Genomic DNA, 20,643 nt, shown 5'->3' with positions numbered 1-20,643 from the left:
TTTTATGGATGGAAGATAAGATGTGATTAAGACATGGCTTTAGTGATAAAGAAACTTTGATTCCTGTTTGCATCTCTTCTGCTGGCTGTGTCATCACAGTAGATACAAGTGTCCAATTCCTTATACATAGACGGTGGATAACAATGTTTATAAGTTAAATTAATATGAACTGATACTTTCTCATGAAGGCACCCAAGGCAGTGATATATCCTCCTTCTTCAGAGAGGGAAATAACTTTAAATAAATTAATTTATTTTAATTTAAGGAATTATAAACCATATAATAAACACAGACCATACCAGCTTCTGCCACTGTCAACTGCCAAAATAACTGCTTTTGTTCAGTGTCTTTGGCTGCTGGTGGGTGTAAGAGGTTCAGCAGAGATTTCTCAGAGGGATGCATGCAATTTTGGAAGCCACTTGCAGGCTGTTGTAAAGGACAATTTTCTGCTGATATGTAACTTTCAATAGACAAGAGCCAAATAGAAAAAACAAAACCAAGCTGCTTGCTATTTACCTAACTTGTAGAGTGAGAAGTGGTTGTCTTATGTCATTTCTCTTTTATGAGCTTAAAAAGAAAGTAAAGATGTGAATGTGGCCCTTAAGCCATCCATATTAACATAGATATCCTCCAAGATGAGAAAATCACTTCTTCCAGTCTCTTTCCATCTCGTGCAAAATGAAGATTAATTTTTAACCAGTCCATTGAGTATCCCATGAACATATGTAATGGAATTCACTTTACAGGCTGAAGAAACAGTGGTAGTATTTAAACTGGAGGGAGAAGCAGCTCATACCAGTGTGTCTTTGCTTGCAGAAAGGCTGTTTCCTGACTTTGGTTTGGACTGGCTGCTTAGATGAAGAGCTGGGATCTTACCAATGCCAAGATCCTCAACCTAAAGGGAGACAGATTTTTTTTTTTCCCCTATGTGGTTTATCCAGTGTTATTTTAAAAATATTTATTAGGTGTTGGTTCATTTTGGGGCCTGTGTTTATGAACAGTGTCTGTGTGTGACTGGCCACTCTTCCTGTTTCATGTTGGTTGCACCATTCATATAAAACTAAGCCAAGGTATTCCAGGGCAATATATAAAAAAAAATTCTGCTTTTCATTTAATACCACAGATTTTAGATAAACTCATATGCACACAAGTACCTCTTTCACCCCTTCTTTCTTACGAATATTAGGATTTTCAGAAACTTCACATCAGGTTGAATTTCTCAAATAGTTTAGAGTGTAATCTTAAATCACCCAAAATTGCCTTCTAAAAGCATGTAGTCCACCAACCTCCGGCCTGCATCTCATCAGGAGCTTGATGCTGCATTTCATAAGTGCAAGACAAAATACATGAGGCAGAACAGGGAATAAAAAAGCAATACATTGAATGCAATGTTAAAAAAAGCCTAATGGCCGAAGGAAAGAGATTAAGATACTTCATTCATGTCCTCAGAGACATGCTGAAAGTCATAGGCCCTCAGTTCCCCATTCATACCCGTGTCCTTTTCTATACCTTTTTTTGAGAGGATGTAATCAGGTATGCAAGAGGCATGAGACTTTTCAAAGTGTGAAGAACCATGTCTAGTCCTTTACTGGTGCTCACACATCCTTGCTGTTTGATTTTTCTCAGGATCGTAACCATGCTATTGACGGGCTTCACATAGCAGAATGATTTGCCAGGTCAATGCCCACTGTATATAAACTAACTAGGACCAAGCACTGCCCATGGATTTAATTTCTCAGAAATGGCAATAGTTGTATTACAGAGGGTATTTTCTCACCTTATTTGCAATTAAACCACTGTTCCCACATGGTGGTAAGGTGACAATGACAGTGCTGTTGAGAATGCTGTTTTAGACCAAAACGTGACTGGCAGCATGTTGGTGCCTCGGCTGGATTTAAACTCAACCTCAGGTTCAGCTAATAGCACAAAATGATTCCTTTCCCTCCTATATATTGCAAGTAGGTCCATCTGTAAATAAATTGCTGCCATAGCTGCATTAGTTAAGATGGTGGTTGGAAAACAGCACATCTGTGACCAACAGTTGCACCTAAGACAAACATGAATGTAAGCACAGTTAAATTAGCAAAGTGCCTCTTTATCATTGTAGTTTATTGCATTTGAGAGGATATTTTCCTCTCCTTGACAATGTAAAATGAGCTTCTTCCGCAGTGGAGGTGGGGACAGACATGGCAAAGCTAAAGGACAGGCTTGGTAGCACAGCTGTCCTGGGATAATAAACACTTCTAAGTTGAGACAAGACTCACTAAAGTGTCATATAAAGTAATTCCTGCTGAATGGTTGCCTCAAGATGTGGCTTCATTTGCTGGGTGACTCATTCATAAATATGCCAAATTCTTTCATGACTAAAATACTGTTTAACTTCAGCAAAGGCGATCAGGTGCATGAGGTGTAAAAGAAATCGGCATTTAAGTGCATCCTCCCTCCCTCACTGAAATGAGTCAGAAGGGACATAGATTTGGCAGCATCTGTGCCAAATATCTGTGCCTGGATATCTCAAGGTGAAAGATTAAATCTACTACTACTAGCACGCAGGATCCATTACATGAGTAGAAGGGTATTGCAGCTTTTCCATTTTTGTCGTTTGCTCTAATCAAAAGCAATATAGAAAAGCATTTCCAAAATTAAACTATAACTCAGAGTCTTGTCACCCCGTATTTCCAGTGACAATTCATCCTTTTCCTTTCCAGGCTAGATTTGCAAATAACTGATTCATAATCACACTCAGAAACTCACATGTCCAGTAAACTACACTATAGCTACACTTTGCAGTGTATGCAGAAGTCTCTCTGGAAGCTATGATCCTATTAATATATATAAAAGGGAAGACTTGTGGAGCTCTGGCATCAAATGCAGGTCTTGAAGAAACACAGGCAAACAATAATTAGAATTTTCAAGTGACATGGAAAGCTAATTTTGGTATTCCTTTGTACTGGCTGTATACGACATCAAAAGGCATATCACAGCCTACCTTTTCAAAACCTGACAGCATCCAAACTCCACTGTGTGCACTGGGAACCTGACTCCAGGTGCTCCAGGTGATAAAGCAAAGCACAGTGTTAAAGTCTGGCATAATGTGAAGAATGAGGTCACGCTGTATTTTTGGAAGTGCCTGGTTTCCTGTGAAGCACGCTCTCGCGCTCCCTTTTTATTTTTTTCCTTCCTTCTCCTTTTTTTTTTTTTTTTTTTCTGTCTTTTTCTGTGAATAATTTGGCCAGTGCTTGCAGAAGGCTGTTTTCGCCCCAGGGATTCTCACACATACTTCTGTTGACAGAGTTCTTGTGCAGCAAGCAAGCTGAAATGCCTTTTGTTAAGGATCTGTTCACTTCTTTTTCTGTTCTGTCCCAACGCTTGAAGGATCTTTTGGCTACTAACTGAGTTCCTGTTGTTACGCTTATGGAAATTAACTGAATTGAAAAATATGGGGTTACCTTGCAAAACAGGTAAAACTATCATCAGGAAGAAAAAAATCCTAATATCCTAATTTGCTCTTGGTCTATATGTCTCAAATTCTTTTGGCTTGTTTGCTTAATTTTTCAGGGGAAGATTGTTTAAGTCAGTGGGAAATATTAAGCAAAGTCATTATGAAAGGAAAACAAATGCATTAGGGGCTGAGGGGTAAAAACTCGTTATTTTAGATGAGTGGCATATTGTTCCAGTCAAGATAAGGACTTGATTTGCTGGTTTACTATGTCAGTTCAAGTTTAAATTGAAATTAAAGTAAGAAAATGCCACACATTCACAAGCTCTGTAATGCCAAAAATACATAATGGGTATTGAAATGCACTAATTTAATCAATATTTGAAAAGTTAGTTTAGGTGACTTGCTGTTATAGTAACCTGATGAAATAAAGCATAATCATTAGCCCCAGAAAACAATTCTGCTTGTGTTGACTCAAGAAAATAGAAATGAGTCTATAAATATTAGAGGCTCTGTATAATCTTCTTATTTAATGGTTAAGCCTAATATGTGCTTTTTGTGTGATCTTTATGCAAAATTTGGTGAGTTTTAACACAAATTTTGGTTGTCTGGGCAAAGGGGAAAAAGCCAATAGAGCATGATGCACAAAAATTTATCTGTGAGTCTGTACATACAGTTTTGCTTGTGCCAGAGCATATGAGAACTTTCCTTCCGTAGCATTTCATTAGCTGCATCACAAATCTGTATTAATTTATTCCTGATTTGCAAGGAGCTTTCCTTAACAAATAAAATTCAGGTTGCAAATTTTAAGCTCATGTGTATAAAAAGCTGAAGTTTCTACACCCAGATATGAATTTCACATTTTTTCTTAAAAAAAAAAAAATCCTGTGTTGCTTTTTTGTGCTTTTCCTTTAACCTGTTTTGGTGTCAGTTTTGGTTAGATAGTTAACTGTGGTAGCCCTACATACCCTTTTTTGGTTGGAAAAAACACACATGTGTGCCCAAGAGACTTTTATTATTCAACAACTTTACCTACACTAGCGCCTACCCCTAGAGCTAATTCTACAATATATATTTAGAATTATGTATGCATATGAAAGTAGTTTCCCTATTTATAAAGCCTTGAAGGCCATTTCCAGAAAGATTATTAATTTTCAGAACTTCTAAGTGCATACATTCAGAACTGTGGTGAGAATGATAGTTTTTCAGGGCTGTGTTACAGGCCTTTTACAACATGTACAGATTTAGCTCTGAATATTCAGTCCTCTCTGAGTTACACATTTTGCTATGGGCAGGATTTCCAAATCCACAGCTCTGCCAAAAATGCTCCATTTTTAGGAGCTATAAATGTCTGTGTGTAACTCCTTATAAAATATGGAATTTGATATTTTGCAAAAAACTGTGGGGTTTTTTCCAGTCACTGCTAGATTGAGTAAAGAGATATGTTCCACAGGATGAATAAGGGTAAACTCACACTCCCTCTTCTAACCACTTCCTCTTCAGAGATTTCTTGCCATACTTGCACAAAATCAGTCTGCTTTTGCATACTTTCTTTGTTCCAGTCTCATCCCAGGAAAAATAAAAAAAATAGCTCAATGGAGTAAGCAAATCTAATAAACAGAAAACCTCTTTCATGCCTTTTGTAAGGAAATTGTAAAAACTGCAGCTTTACACCACTTCCTGTAAAAAACAAAATTAATTTGAGAGGAAGAACTTGGCAAAATTTTAAAAGAAGCTGGGTACTGATTTTAGATGCTAGGAATATACAGATATTTGCAGGGATGATAATTCATGTTTTAGAATCTAAAGCATCATCCTAAAATACGAGAAATAAAAAATGTGTAATTCACTTATCCCATGCTTGCCTGCTGCACAATTTCTGTAGCTTCTTCTGGAGCATTTTTTTGCTGTATTTTGGGTTTGTTACAGCAAAGATGTTCCCATGAACACAGAGGTGTATTCCCGCAGATGTCATCACAGCAGAACGTGCTGGGCAGCATTACCAGGACTAAAGAGGGCCCAGGGAACATGCCAAAGATGGGTAATTTCTGCCAGAGAAGGAAGAGTGACAATAGGAAGGGGTGAGGCCTGGAAAGAGAGTCTGTGGAGGAGATGTGGAGACCTGAGCACTGCTACTCCTGCTGGAACTACCCACAGGTGAGGAACAGGGCAGCCACCAGCAGCAGTGGCTGGTGAACACAACCCATCCTCTCACCTGATGGCAACAGTCTTCTAGAATAGGTAAATCTTCTTCGCTTACACCTGGCCTTGTATGGTGCAAGTGTGGGTGCTAGCAGCATGCCTTCTGGCAGGGTACTGGGTGCCAGGGACTCAAAAACAAAGGTGATGGCTCATAGTGAAGCACAGATAATAATATTCACCCAAAGTGGCCTGAGGCTTTTTCACTGCGCCCACAATGTACAAAAATATTATGTGAAATATTAGTTGTTTCAATCATTCCCTACAAATGTGGGGATGCGTTTTCTTTTTTCAAAGACATTGTGTTCCATAAGTTCAGGTAATGTTAAGGAGAACGAAGGGTGTTCAGCACTTCTGAAAGTGAAATCACCTCTGTGTAGATGGCTAACTTGAAGCTAGTGAGAAAATGAGGGCTTCCAAAGTAGGTTTCTCATTCACACGTAGACAATGTGATCTCTTATTATTGTGTAAGAAAGGTACGGCTGCAACTCTTCTTACCTTTATTTGTCCCTCTAAATCTAGGTGGCCAGTGTGAGCTTCTTGTCTAGACACCCTCCTTAGTTTTGGATAAGGCGGTCAGGCCAGGAGAGAGACTCATCCCATGTCAAAATAGGTATCCAAGTGAGAGCATTTACCTTCTGGAAGCATTTTTCTCTCTCCACTGACTCCAGCAGGAGGCTAGACAGCTTACAATAATCTCCGACTTTTAAATAGCTAGCAATAGCTGAGAGGAGGTCTACCTAAACAGTGTGTACGTGCATGCTCACACCTCTTACAGCTGCAGTTCAAATGACAAAGGTAATATAATAAATCCAAAATTTCTCCACGTGTAACAGTATTCTTTCTATTACCCAATGTATGTTTGTAACACTGAAATATATGCTAACCGGCACTAAAATATGCCTAGATGGTGTGCATTGCTCAGTTTGTGGCACATGCAGTGAGAGGCACATCACATGCCAGCGTCTTTGCTTGCTTCCCACTTTGACAATCACAGTGCTGCCTCTGACATGTCTTCCTCATCACTGACAGGTTTGCCACATACATCAAAGGCTTAAGCTTCTCTTTATTTTGAAAAGCTTCCGTTCCTCTTTGCTCTCTCACAGATGGAGTACTGAAACAATCATTAAAATAAGTACTATCAATATTCAATCTGTCACAAAAAGTAAATTACATATACGGGTGAATGTAAGCTATTTAGTGATGCAAGATCAGTTCTTCAGCTACGCCCTTCTTCCCATGCGTTGGAGGTGTACAGCCTAGATGTGAGCACAGAAGTTATGGCTGATTTAAAACAGATCTGGCCAACTCCGCTGTGGTACTAAAGCCCTCTGTTATTTTTAGATTCTCTGCTTTGCAAATTTATTGGAAATGGACTGGTGCTGCACCGCATTGGCAATTCACAGAAGCTGAGACAGAAAATTCTACCTATATTGAAATCATCTCTCTTTTCTGTAAATTACTTTGCCTCCTTGCTCTTCCCTATGACATTTTAGTAGCTTTATCAGAACAGCGTGAAAGTTTTCAGTGATTTAACAGACAATAAAAATATAGGAAACAGAAACATGTTTTGCTAACAAGCATATAACTACAATCACTTTGAATGATTCTGAACCATTATGTCAAAAATCAGCATAAAGGCAATATTTAAAAACCACTTCTGCATTTGCCAGTTATTCCCTAACCTCTCAGGTATACAAGTCAAGCTTCTCATGTTTTAAGTTCATATAATCTGCATACATCAATAATTTTTGAAGAGACCTACAAGTAAATTTGATATGGGAATTTCATGTTTCAAAATTACTTTTGATAATGCACTCCAATGCAAGCATGTTACAATTTTTTTTTTTTTTTTTTCAGGAGCAGAGAGGATTCAGATGTTTTGTATGATAATCCAGGCATTAAAAATGATTGTGTGATCATGGTTTTGGAAAAATAAGAAGATATTTCCTGACTACGTATGCAAAGTTACGTTTCTTAAAAATACTAAGAATGAAGTCATTTGATCTCTGATGGATGAAACTCACTGGAATGGAAACTAACATCTATGAAGAAGAACAGGGCTCACCTTATCTTACATCTGCCAAGTGCCTGGGGACTCCAAAGGAAGCAAAGTATGAAGAATACCAAAGAAAGATAGAAAACCAGGCAAGTCCATCTGAATTTCAGAATGTTTTACTGGAACCTGAGTTGAGTTTGCTGCCTGCATCATCCTTATTAGACCACAGTGAGACACCCTTGCAACCTGGCACAGCTGCAGGGTGTGTCAGTGCCATTGATCAGTCTGAGACAAAGCACCTTTCTGAAGAATTACTCTGTTCTGCAAGGCACAAGCCAAAGGAAGATCCTTTAAACCTTCCCTTGCACACAGAATGGCCAGTCCTTACAGGAAAAAAATCAGACAATAAATCAGAAAGGAGTCATGAGATCAGAGTCATAAAACACATACCAAGTGCTATCACATTTTCTGATTTTGAATTTTTATCACATGAAGCTAATCCTAAACTCCATATTTGCGAGGCAGGAGAAGCAGAAGATTTTTCATCTGAAGAGGAAGAAGCAGATGGTAGAGATGATGATGATGTGTTTACAGAACTGCCACTGTATGAGGCATTTTTCAATGGTCTTCATAGAAGGAACATTTCTCAAAGAAAGCAAGATAAACATGAAGTTACTAAATATCAACACATCTGTCATTTAGAAGACTGCGATGATCATTCTGAAAAGGAATTGAAGGACCATGACAAGGAAGAAAACCACATGGAGCTGGAGGTAATACAAGCTACTCTTTTGTTCCAAGTGTATTTTAAACAAGTGGTATCATTTAAGGTGGTTACAGGAGGAGTTGCACGAATTGTTATACAGTTATAATTTATCTAAATTACATAATTAATAATATAAACCTACAGTAAAAGTATGCTAGGTTTTTACATTAGACGAATATGTTACTTCCGATTGGCCACATTTCTATTAGCCTGAACTTCAAACTTTCTTATTCTGTTTTCCTTTGCTTTTTTAAAATGGGAACACTGGCTTGGTTTCCCCTGTCCCTACAAGATCATATATCATGCCACGTATAGCATATACTCCCTGAGTCTATGGACTGTTCTGAAGGGATAGAGCTGCTCAGGTTTACTCCGAGAGCAGAGCATATTTCTTCATGCCGAAAAATTGCCTTTTTTAGTGTAGTGGCACTCTAGCACTGTGTCATCTAACCCACAGCACTGCTTCTGCTAAATACCACTGTTTCCTGTATTCTTATTTCACTAAAATAATATGAAGGACAGGCGTCAATCTGGTCAGTAACAAAATAAAGTAAATAGGGTTTTTTGTATACTCATCACAATACTCTATAGACCAATGTCCAAAATGAAAACATAAGAAGATTTAGGAGAAAATAACAAACACTCTGTAATAAGAATCATCCAACTATACCCTTTCCAGAAAAAAAGGGTTGAGTAAATTATCTGTGTTTTTTGGAACTGGAGGAACAGCAGCTTTCCAAGTGAGTTCTCACTAGCCTGAAGAATAAGCAAGGCTTTCCCCCTGTTCCCAGCTGGTGGCAAACTGAATGCCTGGAGCTAAACATGTTTATCATTGGAGAAGTTCAGCTCTAGAACAAAAATACAAAGTGACTCTAAATAGTGGGCAAAACAAACCCTTAAAATTCCAAAGTTCCTGACCTTGCAGCTCAAATTAATCTTAAACAGAAGGTCAGGCATACCTTTCCTTCCTCTCTCTTCTCCTCCTCCATCTTTTAAAAGTTATTTTCTATGTAAATCTGCTCTACGCCTTGAAAATCAGGATGGAGCCCTAGTCTTTTACCCACTGTGTTTTATTTTTCTCTATCTGCAGTTCTCCTTTTTCTTCTAGTGCTTATAAGACAGAGTTGCCTCACTGATTTCTGATTAAATGAAAAAAATATAATTCGAACTATAATGCCCATATTAACATCACAATTATAATATACAATACTTAATTACTTCTCTCTTTTAATACTAATCTATCTCCAATCTGGGGGGACTAATTCTGCCCTTAACTGAATGGGAGTTGTGTGCTTTATTTCATACATATCCCAACTTTACTGTGGAAAGTCATTAGCTCACGGAGATATAAGCTAGATTTTTATAACTTTTTCTCAGCAGCTAATATTAGAAAACCAAGGCCCAAAGATGGTTCCAAAACAGGGCGCTTTTTGATGCAATACAAACCCTGATTCTTGTGACACGTGGTTTATTAAATAATTACATTGTTACACTACTCTAATCCAAGTCTTGCTTCCTCATTTACTCAGAAACATTCCCATTAATATAAATATATATCAAAATGCATGCGCAACATCCCTGGGATTCTGTTTACTGAAGGTCATTCCCAAAGATAAAAGGGAGAGGGTGGGGGCTGTTGTCATTTAGTTTACTTTATGTCTACGCCATAAAATAAACTCAAGGATGAAACCTGTAGTGCAAAATAATGGATTATAAATTGCCAGACAAGCATGTGAAATTACCTAGTAAATCTCAGCGAATGTGTCAAAACATTTCAAAAACTGTACAGATGCAATGATGCAGTCCTGGTTCTGATTTTTTTTTTTCTATGTAAATAAGTATGTATCATTCTAGGACAGCCTCCAAGAATTAAAAAAAAAAAAAAAAAGTTTTTTCTTGTCTCTCAAATTTTAGCAGCAGTCATGCATTACTATTCAGACTAAAAACTCTCCCCATGATTCTGGTTGAAGCAAATGTATCTCATTATCAAGTTACTTATTTCTATTATTTAGAAATGAGGCTGTGGAAAAATGTCTTTATAGTGGAAAGAAATTAACTAAATAAAGACAGCATGGCGTAAAAGTGTTGTCAAAAGCAACCATTACTGCTAAGCCTTAGAATAAAAATAGCATAACAAACAAATCACCTCGGCCATATAGATACAGGCTATCACATATAGCACCCTGACAGAGATCCTGGCTAAATCCCTACTAAAGTTTGCATCGAAATAGTGATTAAGATCTACCCTGCAGGGGCATTCCTAAGTAAATGTACTTGTTACTGGCTGCAAATCTCCTATTTTATGTATAGAAAGAAGGAAAGGCTGTCACCTTGTCCAGGCTGGGGAGTACTGGCCCTTGCAGGCAGTCACCCCAAGCAATGCCACTGTCTGAATCTCCTCCTAAATAGTTGTTACATGCATTTAAGTCATAATTGTTGAACTTCTTGTTTCATTCTAATTAATAAGCAGAGACAAATCTCTGAGTAAAATAAACAGTAAACAAGTAGAGGAAAACTGGAAAAAAAAATACAACTTGTGTATGCTGCCAACCCCGTTACAAGCGGAAGAAACTCTGCTGAAAACAATTCATACAATGGTGCCCATTAAAATAAAAAAAGCTCTTTTTTTTTTTTTTCCAAACCCATACAGCATCTTCCTGTTCTGAGTGGTACAAGATACACAATACTTCTGTTCAATTTATGAATTCAGTATGGTCCCTGAGTTTTCACCCTTAAACCAGTCCCGTATATATTTCTTGTGCTTTCTCATCAAATCTAAATTTGCCAACATTTTTTTCGTTGTCAGGATTCTGTAATCAGTGGTACATTTAATGCCCAAATAGAGTTCTTAAACTAAAAATAACATTTCTTTCAACTGGGGAAGAAAAATTTTAAAAATTTAAAACCAAGTCTATATACATCTCTGAAATATTTTTCGTGTTATTTCTCATTTTGGGACGGTGATCTGGGTAACATCATCACTAAGACTGCACTTCCTTAAACACATCAGTGAACTTCTGTACCCTCATTATACATGTGTCTTCTCTACCCACCCGCTTTGTAAAACTCCCCTTCTATCTTGAATGGGAATTTTTTTACATCGCTCATCCTTCTAATATTCAGGACCTGCTTGACTGACCTGATCTTCTTCCATGGCAAGGTGACCCACTTAGTGAATGAGGGAAAGGCCACTGATGTTGACTACCTGGACTTTAGTAAAGCCTTTGACACTGTTTCCCACAGCATTCTAATGGAGAAAGTGGCTGCTTATGGCTTGGGTGGCTGTACTCTTCACTGGGTAAAAAACTGACTGGATGGCCAAGCCCAAAGAGTTGTGATGAATGGAGTTAAATCCAGCTGGAGGCTGGTTGCAAGTGGTGTTTCTCAGGGCTCAGTATTAGGGCCAGTTCTGTTTAGTATCTTTATCAGTTATCTGGATGAGGGGATCAAGTGCACCCCCAGTGAGTTTGCAGATGACACCAAGTTGGGTGGGAGTGTTGATCTGCTCGAGGGAAGGAAGGCTCTACAGAGGGATCTGGACAGGCTGGATCAGTGGGCTGAGGCCAATTGTATGAGGTTCAACAAGGCTCAGCGCTGGGTCCTGCACTTGGGTCACAACAACCCCACGCAATGCTCCGGGCTTGGGGCAGAGTGGCTGGAAAGCTGCCTGGTGGGAAAGGACCTGGGGGTGTTGGTGGGCAGCCGGCTGAGAATGAGCTGTCAGTGTGCCCGGGTGGCCAAGAAGGCCACCAGCATCCTGGCTTGTGTCAGAACTAGTGTGGCCAGCAGGGCTAAGGAAGGGATCGTCCCCCTGTACTTGGCACTGGTGAGGCTGCACCTTGAACCCTGTGTTCAGTTTTGGGCCCCTCACTGCAAGAAAGACATTGAGGTGCTGGAGCGTGTCCAGAGGGCAACACAACTGGTGAAGAATCCAGAGCAAAAGTCTTATGACAAGTGGCTTAGGGAACTGGGCTTGTTTAGCTTGGAGAAACAGAGGCTGAGGGGAGACCTTATCGCTCCCTACAACTACCCGAAAGGAGGTTGTAGCGAGGTGGGTGTCAGTCTCTTCTGCCAAGTAATAAGTGACAGGACAAGAGGAAATGGCCTCAAGTTGCACCAGGGGAGGTTTAAACAATATTAGGGAAAATTTCTTCACTGCAGTGGTTGTCAAGCATTGGAACAGGCTGCCCAGGAAAGCGGTTGAGACACCATCACCAGAGGCATTCAAAAGACATGTAGATGTGGCACTTAGCACCTTGTTTTACTGGTAGACTTGGCAATGTTAGGTTAAAGGTTGGACTTGATGATCTTAAAGGTGTCAACCTAAGGAATTCTATGATTCTATAATTGTTTATTTTGTTCTGTCCAGATGTTTTACTGACAACTCTGAAGTGGTATCTTGAGCCATTCTTCCTTGCTTGTTTAATTCAAGTCTACATACTCTCTTTGTGCTTGCAGCTAGTTCAGTATGCAGTGGCAATAAATTATTCAGAATAGCTTCTGAAATATAACAACCTTTTAGACTGCCATTTCCTCAAACTGTACTGAGCAGGACCCAGCTGATAACCATATTTAACCAGGAACTACTACACAACTTCACATCAGTAATCTTGTCCTATCCTTACATAGTCTCTCAAGTAAAAAGTTGAAGATATTTCATAGAATCATAGAATCATAGAATGGTTTGGGTTGGAAGGGACCTTAAAGTTCATCTAGTTCCAGCCCCCCTGCCATGGGCAGGGACACCTTTCACTAGACCAGGTTTCTCACAGGCCCATCCAACCTGACCTTGAACAATTCCATGGAGGGGGCACCCACAACCTCTCTGGGCAACTCGTTTCAGTGTCTCACTACCCCCACAGTAAAGAATTTTTTCCTTATATCTAATCTAAATCTACCCTCTTTCAATTTAAAACCGTTACCCCTTGTCCTGTCACTGCACTCCCCAATGAAGACATTAGGCAAAATGAAGTATTATGAAATCATACCCTTGACAAAGTGAATTGTCATGAATCTTCCCTCACATCAGTGATTGCATAGAAATCCTGCTAATGTTGTTGGCTGCTGCAAAGGGGCAAGCTGCAAAGAGGCAAGCATATTCTTACCAACATGGCAGCAAACTGGAAATCCTCTCTGGGACAGTTTCGAAGCACCTCTTTGGGGAACCCATATTAGCTATTATAACAGCCAAAAAGATTTCTGTTGCTGTTGACATTCTTTAGGGTACCTAAGTGAGTTGTTACAGCTTCCTTTATTGTGTCAGAGAGGAAGCCCACATGCTGGTGAGGAACCACTTAGAGCTAACCTTCAGGAGGTGCTAGGTGCTCCAGTAGCCCCTCTTCAGCCTCCCAGTTTCTCCACCAGGACCACATGCTGGGTATCTCTCCCCACTGCACATTCAGGGGTTTCCCGTGAGTCCTCTTCTCAGAGCTGTGGCTTGATGGAACATGACCACCTCTTTCTAAAACATATCTGGAAAGGTGAGGAATTAACTACTGGCAAGCGTTGCATATAGGTGTCACTTCCAGGAGAATCCTAGAAAAAATAATTGTTTCCTGAAGAACAAAAGTTCTTCCTAATTCAGGAGGAATCCATTAAAGGAGCCGTTGTCATAATGTTTTCCCCTGCACTCTGTTATCTCTGCTGTGTAAGCTGGTGTGCAGTGTCAGGTCCAGAGCATCAAATCTGCTAGCCCTTGCACAAGAACCTGGGAGATCTTTTGGGGGCTCAAGTTGCACACATATTTATATCACACCCCTTTCAACACATTTTGGAAGATCTAAATCAAACCTGTTTGTTGGTTTAAAGCACGATGACCGTGCTGATGGTCCAATATTTGCATTGAATGTTACCTTGTTCAGCTGGGTCAAAGAGCAAGATACCACTCCCTAGGAGTAACAGAGACAAGATGACCCAAACAGATAATTTAGGTAGTTAAGTCAGTATTCACAACTAATATCTTTGTTGGGACTTGGCCTTCAGATTGTAAACTCAAAGACTTTTGGAGGAGACTGCACAGTCATGGGAGTGGCCGGTATAATGTCAGGAGACCCAGTCTCTGTGTACAGCACTGGGTAATGTTAATGGGGTAGCTGTGCCATCACCTTTCACCATGAGTAAATCTTTGTTTTAAGTAAAACTGTAGTGTTTTAACGGAGATTTGTGAAAGCTCCATTGCTTTTGACATTTAAAGCTAAGGCAACTGAAATGGTTAGAGAAAACAGTCCTTTACTGGCAGGAAGATGGATGATCTGACTTTCCAGTTTCTCTTTCCTTCATTATTCATTTATTTTCATTAATTTCCTTGTTCCACGCTTGCACTGCAGTTAGGTAAATTTTATCCTCATTATACAATCATTACTGAGTGACAAGTTTGATAATCATTGTATCAGTTTAGACCATGAGAGTTCAGATTCAGGGTGGAATAATTTGCTGAGATGTAATATGGAAGTTTCCACAGCATCTGTCCTACATTTTGTCTGCTTCTGGCCTGTGTTTTCATTCTTCTTCTCACAAGCACTAGAAGTTCACCAAAGGAGCAAGACAAGATAAACAGACAAGACATGCAGTAGAAGATAAATCCACAAAAATTTATTCAAAGCCATAGTCTTTGAAGTTAATCATGATTCCTTAAAAGATATCTATTCTTCTGTGTGGCTTGTATATATTTTAATAAAGTAATCATATCCAATGAGAAAGGAATCAGAAGATTTTAAGTCTTTGACAATTAATTCAATTTAAATGATCAAAACAGAGCAGCAGTCAAGCCTACAGCTATGATCAGTAACTGGGCCTGCTAAAGTAAGGTTCTTACCCTTATATTAGGACGGCCTACACTCTGCCAAGTCCTTGTATAGCTTGTGCTCCTGCTCAGTGCCTCGCTTAGCCACTCTGAAGCACTTTACCAAGAGGTACTTTGCTGTTTTCATTAATGAGGCACTGGAACTTAGGTGGAATTTAAGCTATCTGAAAATTGCCCTGCAATAGTTTCTTCTTCTCTAATTCAGTTGTACAAGAGCAAAAACTAGCAAAGAACATCCTAGAGTGAAGCACAAATTCCTTCTCCCATTCCTCCCATACTTTCAAAGTTTGTTCTTCTCTTTACCCTGTGAAACCGGGACTCCAAAACTAGAAGAGGAGAATGGTTTCAAACTTGTGATGACTTCTTCACGAGGAATAATAAGGTTGTTATTATTATATCCTTTTTGTGCATCTTCTGCAGACATGGGATGTCTACCCAGGTAGGAGAACCAAGTGCTGAAATAACTATACCCAGGGAGAACAGAGTAGGAAGTTAAGGGGAGGAAAATGGGAAATGCCTTGTCTAAGACAGGAGTAATGCACTGAGCTTTGTACATTCTAATTTCCTTTGCATGTCTGTGAGATTTGCACTTTATTTAAATTATACATTATCTAGAGCTGATAAGAGGAGACATGGCGAGTTGAACTTTGCAAAGTTTCTAGTGTTTATGCTTGTTTTCAACCTGCTTGGAAAAGGAGTTGAAGAACTTCTGATTACTTTAGCAACAATGCATTGCTACCAATCAATAAATAAGCACAATCTCCTCTTAATAATAAAGTCAGATAAATGCTGGCTTAGGGACTTCAATTATTAAGTTAAAAGAATGACTATTTTATTAATTTCACGAATTTGAGAAACTAATAACGAACATAGCATTTTGCATAGAGTACATTTTCCTGTAATCTCATTGTTCCTAATAATGTAAACATTTCCCATTAGGATATGGCATTTGTTGTGTCCTACTTATTGTGAATGGAAGAAGCAGTAAGTTCAAATTTTCACCTTACTTCATTGGAAATTAGCTGTGTGGCTGCTTGTACTGCAAAACTATAGGAACTTTGGAAAGTAACAGTAAAGTTGTAACAGGAATTGTAACTTAAGGATATGTTGAAAGATCATACTGAAGAGAACTGGTATATTGGAATCATGTAGGAAAACATGTAGATACTATCAAAATGATCATCCTCTATCTCTTCAGTATACTTGCATGCTGCTGGCATGTTTTAATAAACATCCATGATTCACTGTTCATTAATATAGAATCAAAAATTAAAATGCCCCCAGAAAAGATGCACTTTCTTGCCATCAGCAGACACCTGTCTGTCAAATCGCAAGATCATCTTCAGCAGTTGTCAGTGGCTGATGAGTTGAGACTGGAGAAAACATAGGCACTCTGGTTTTGTAAAGAATATCCTATAAACTATTTTCAGCAGTCCCAGCTTGGACTCTGCCAAAATCCTCCTGCAGAAAAGTTGAAATACAAAGGGACAAAATCTGTCCTTTTTCAAAAGCAAAGCTCCATGTGATGGGTGGACTACACTCAAAAAATTGAGAGGGCTTTTTTGCAGTTGATCCTTCATGCAGTTTGGAATAGTTTGTGGTGTGGAATACCATCACCCTCCAAAAATGTACAGTATATTACCTATATAGTGAGATGCTGAGAAAATTAAAATTCCAGGACAAACTAATGAAGAAAATCAGATAATTAATCAAAAAGACAACTCACCTTGACTTTCCAATTCCTTCAGAAAATCTACAAAGTATGTTTCATCTTGGTACTGAATTAGGTAATATCAAATTACATCAGGCGACATTACTGAGTTGCATTGCACAGTGTGAAACCCTCAGGCTGTTCAAGTTAATGTGTAAAACTTTGACCCTTAAGTAGTTTTCATAACATTATGAAAGACCTTTGGGCTAGCAGTTCCAAAGTGCGACTACCTGCCTCTGGTGTCTGGCAAAGGTTTTATGCTGCCCATTTTAGCTGTAGCTATCCTACTGAGAAGATACTCTTCTGCCGACGAACGTTGTTGCACAGCCTCACTATGGTCCCATGCGCACACATTAAGAGGCTCCACGAACAAAATTTTGGGAACTCCTGCTTTAGCCTCTTCATAAGTATTAGTGCATGGTTTATATTTATCTTTAAAGCTTCAGGAGAATAAATAGTTAAACATAGTTGGTGTATTATACTAAAAAGGGAGAGTAATCATCATATGTAACTTGGATTATGACTTTTTTCAGCTATTGACTCCTTTATTTGTTGTGTATTTGAATACTTCAGAATCATATAGGCATATCAGGAAACAGCAATATTACTATTGTCCTTGCCAGAAAACATAAAAAAATATTATGTGTTTATGGTCGCGCTAAGCCTGTAAAATAAAAGAGGTATAGCAAGATTCTGCTTTACAAATATTTGAAAATATCTGGAACTTGTGCAATGTGAGACCACTCAAGTGTTTCACATATCTCTACAGAAGTGGAGCAAAAGTCAACAGAAAATAAGTCCTGTCTAAGTCAAGGCCCTGATGAACTACATTCCTCTGTGAGAGCATGGGAATAGGCACCTGTGAGAATTACAGACTGGGTCTTGGGGGGAACCAGAAGAAACATGTAGAAATCTGTTAATCTGTTTAAAACTGATATTAAGATATTCCTTCAAGGTGCAGATGGAGATTCTGAATAAACTGTGGGATGGGCTGTAAGCAGAACAACTTGTGAGACTGGAAACTTGCGCAAAAGATGAGGGGATCGAGTTGGGTTGCATTTTCAAGCTTGCTTGGCTGATAGGTGAGGATTTGGTGTTTTCCAAGTCCAGCAATAAAACTGCAGTATAGCAAAAACAAACAACCAAACCAAACCAAACCAAAACAAAAAGAATGTTACTGAATAAAAACCTTGCAAAGTATTTAATATATTTCATAATATGGCAAAGTTGTTGTGTGGGAGTAAGAAAAATTAACTACAAATTTCCTCACACACACAAAAGTCCCACTGAAAGTTTGTGGCACTTCCTATTTAGGTGCTTCTGAAAATTCTTTCTAGGCAACATATGCCCAGTTAAAATCTGGTTCTAGTAATATACCCAGGAACCCCCTGCCCTTCTTTGTGTGAAATTCCAATAAAATAATGTTAGCTTGAGATTGTAACGGACACATTTCCTTGGTAGTACCATGGGACCACAGACTATGATATGATCTGACATGCCCACGGATCTCTGATCATTTTGGTGCAGCCACACCACCAGCTACCATATAACCAGCGATCCGTGTGAACACTGAGGTCCATGTTTGAAACAAATTCTCAGAAACTTAAAAACTTGCTTACAATGTAGTGAACTTCACAGAAATTTTAGGATGATGGATCTGAGATTTCATTTTATGACATTCTTGTGTGGTTATTTTCTACAGGAGAGAATGTCATCACCCTCAAGGCTTTTCTTAACAATCACTCCAACTATGGAGTATTTTAAATTGTAATACAAATGGAAATAGACTGTTCTCACCTATCCAAGTTTTTCTCCAAACTAAAAGCCTTGCCCAGTTTTGAATTATCTCAGAGCTAAGACTTATGCCATGCAGCAAAGGGAAACCTGCTCTGAATTAATTTGGATTTTTCCAGAAATAAAACTGACAGGACATTGAGACCAGTAGCTGCATTTGAAACATTTTTCTTCCAGAAATTAACTTCAGTAAAATCTCAACAGACTTTTGGACTGTATTACTGGGCTCTCTTTATCTGTGCTTTCTGTGGATTCTGAAATCCTCTGGCATTTAGACTTTCAATCCCATGTTTCAAAAATCAGGTCTAGAATAGGCAGTGTTTTAGTGTCAAAGATTTATCAGCTTATTTATATTGCATGTTCAGAGAAACATTGTCTGGCCTTAATCTAATCTTTGTGATGAAGTAGTCAGTGATATGGTATATAACCTACTGTAAGTTTTGCAGTTAGTATTTATTATTCCTATTCAAACAGTATAACGGTGAAATTTTAGTAGCTATGTAATGACAATTTTGCACTGTGGCAAAAGCCTTTGCAGTTAGTCTGGGGATTGATTTACTTAAATTAAAATGTCACAAAAAGCTACTAAACCTGCCAAGATACAACAGAATATAACACTGCAACTTGTATGTATTTCATCCTATAATATATACATCATACATCGAGACCAGGAGAAAAGTACACAAAGCCAGTAACTAGGAGAAAGAATATACACACAGCTTTTTGGTAACAACGTGCCTGACCAAGATCAGTGCCTGTACTGAGAGAAAACATAGTACCAGGCATTCGTGCAGCTATGGATCTAGACTCTGAGAGTTCACTTCAAGCTGCACTTTTATCTCCTGATATCAGAGTTTACTAAAATGTTACAAATATCTATAGATATATGGAACAAAATCATGATTGGGAGATGAAAGATGGTTAAACTAAAAAAGATTACCCCTGGAAGACAAAAATATTCCACAGACCCTGTTTGGTTTTGTTTTAAATAAAAGTTGCAATGCTATCACATATCACATACGCAAGAGGGCTATCAAGATAGTCCTTCATTTTGTTTTGCATAGTAGAGATTGTGTACTATCTTGATTTGTCCAAGCCTTACAAGGACTTACATTTTAGTCTTATCTTGGGGGACACAAAATGCCACTGAGGTAAATAAAAAAGTAAAAAAAGAAGAAGAGAGAAACACGTTTAAAAAGCTTTAGTGGGAAACCCCCAGTATTCCAAGCAAGCAGGGACGAACTCATTTCTTTCTGAAATAAAGGCAGAAGTGCATTATACAGGTTCATAAAATGCTTTTGAAACCAAACTTTTCAGACATGACAAAGCTTGTATTTTTCATGTGAAGGACAGACAGCAAACTCTACAACTGCCACTTGAATGTTCTCATATAAAACTTCCGTAAATAAAAGAATTTACCGTGAATACAAACAATCAGTAACAGCAAACTCTGAACTAGTAAAAATTGCTATAAGTTGGAATGTATACATTTACAGTTTTTATCTCAGATCACCTTCTCTTGTGCTCTGTGTCTCCAGTTTTGTATAAAGTTCTTAAGAAGATGAGTTTAAGCTGCATTAAATGGAATGCAGATATCAAAGCTAAAAAAAAAAAAAAAAAAAAAAGACTAGACCTTCTGGTTGGTTGTTCTTTCCTTATTTGGAAATTGTGTTCAAATGGTTGCAAATGCTAAGGAGTGGTCACACAAGCAGCTCAGGACACACAGCATTTAATTCCAATGCAAAGTAAAATGAATGTGTAAGAGCAGCAAGCATGAGGTTGAAAACTGGACAAAATTAGGAAAATTTAGTTTATGCATCCACTTTAAAATTGGTAGTATATACCCCCCCCCCCCCCCCCCAAAAGACTTCTATGTAAAATAAAAGAATTCAGTTTTGCAAAGGAAGTAATTGTTTTTAAATTTGGGGTTACT

At 38.5% G+C, this 20,643-nt stretch overlaps 1 protein-coding gene across 1 annotated transcript in view; it reads left to right on the top strand.

The window, feature by feature from the left end:
- Nucleotides 1-5,485: 5,485 nt before the first annotated feature.
- STARD13 (StAR related lipid transfer domain containing 13) overlaps nt 5,486-20,643 on the top strand; it is a 256,899-nt gene continuing 241,741 nt past the window's right edge. Inside the window, exons 1-2 of the mRNA XM_042792355.1 lie at nt 5,486-5,596; nt 7,499-8,410. Of these exons, the coding sequence (XP_042648289.1) occupies nt 7,655-8,410 (756 nt within the window). The 5' untranslated portion in view covers nt 5,486-5,596; nt 7,499-7,654. The remainder of the gene's footprint in view (nt 5,597-7,498; nt 8,411-20,643) is intronic.

Source organism: Tyto alba, unplaced genomic scaffold (assembly GCF_018691265.1).
Source record: "Tyto alba isolate M040663 unplaced genomic scaffold, T.alba_DEE_v4.0 Super-Scaffold_2, whole genome shotgun sequence".
NCBI classification, from domain to species: Eukaryota; Metazoa; Chordata; class Aves; order Strigiformes; family Tytonidae; genus Tyto; species Tyto alba.
This window is presented reverse-complemented; position numbering and strand designations above follow the sequence as displayed.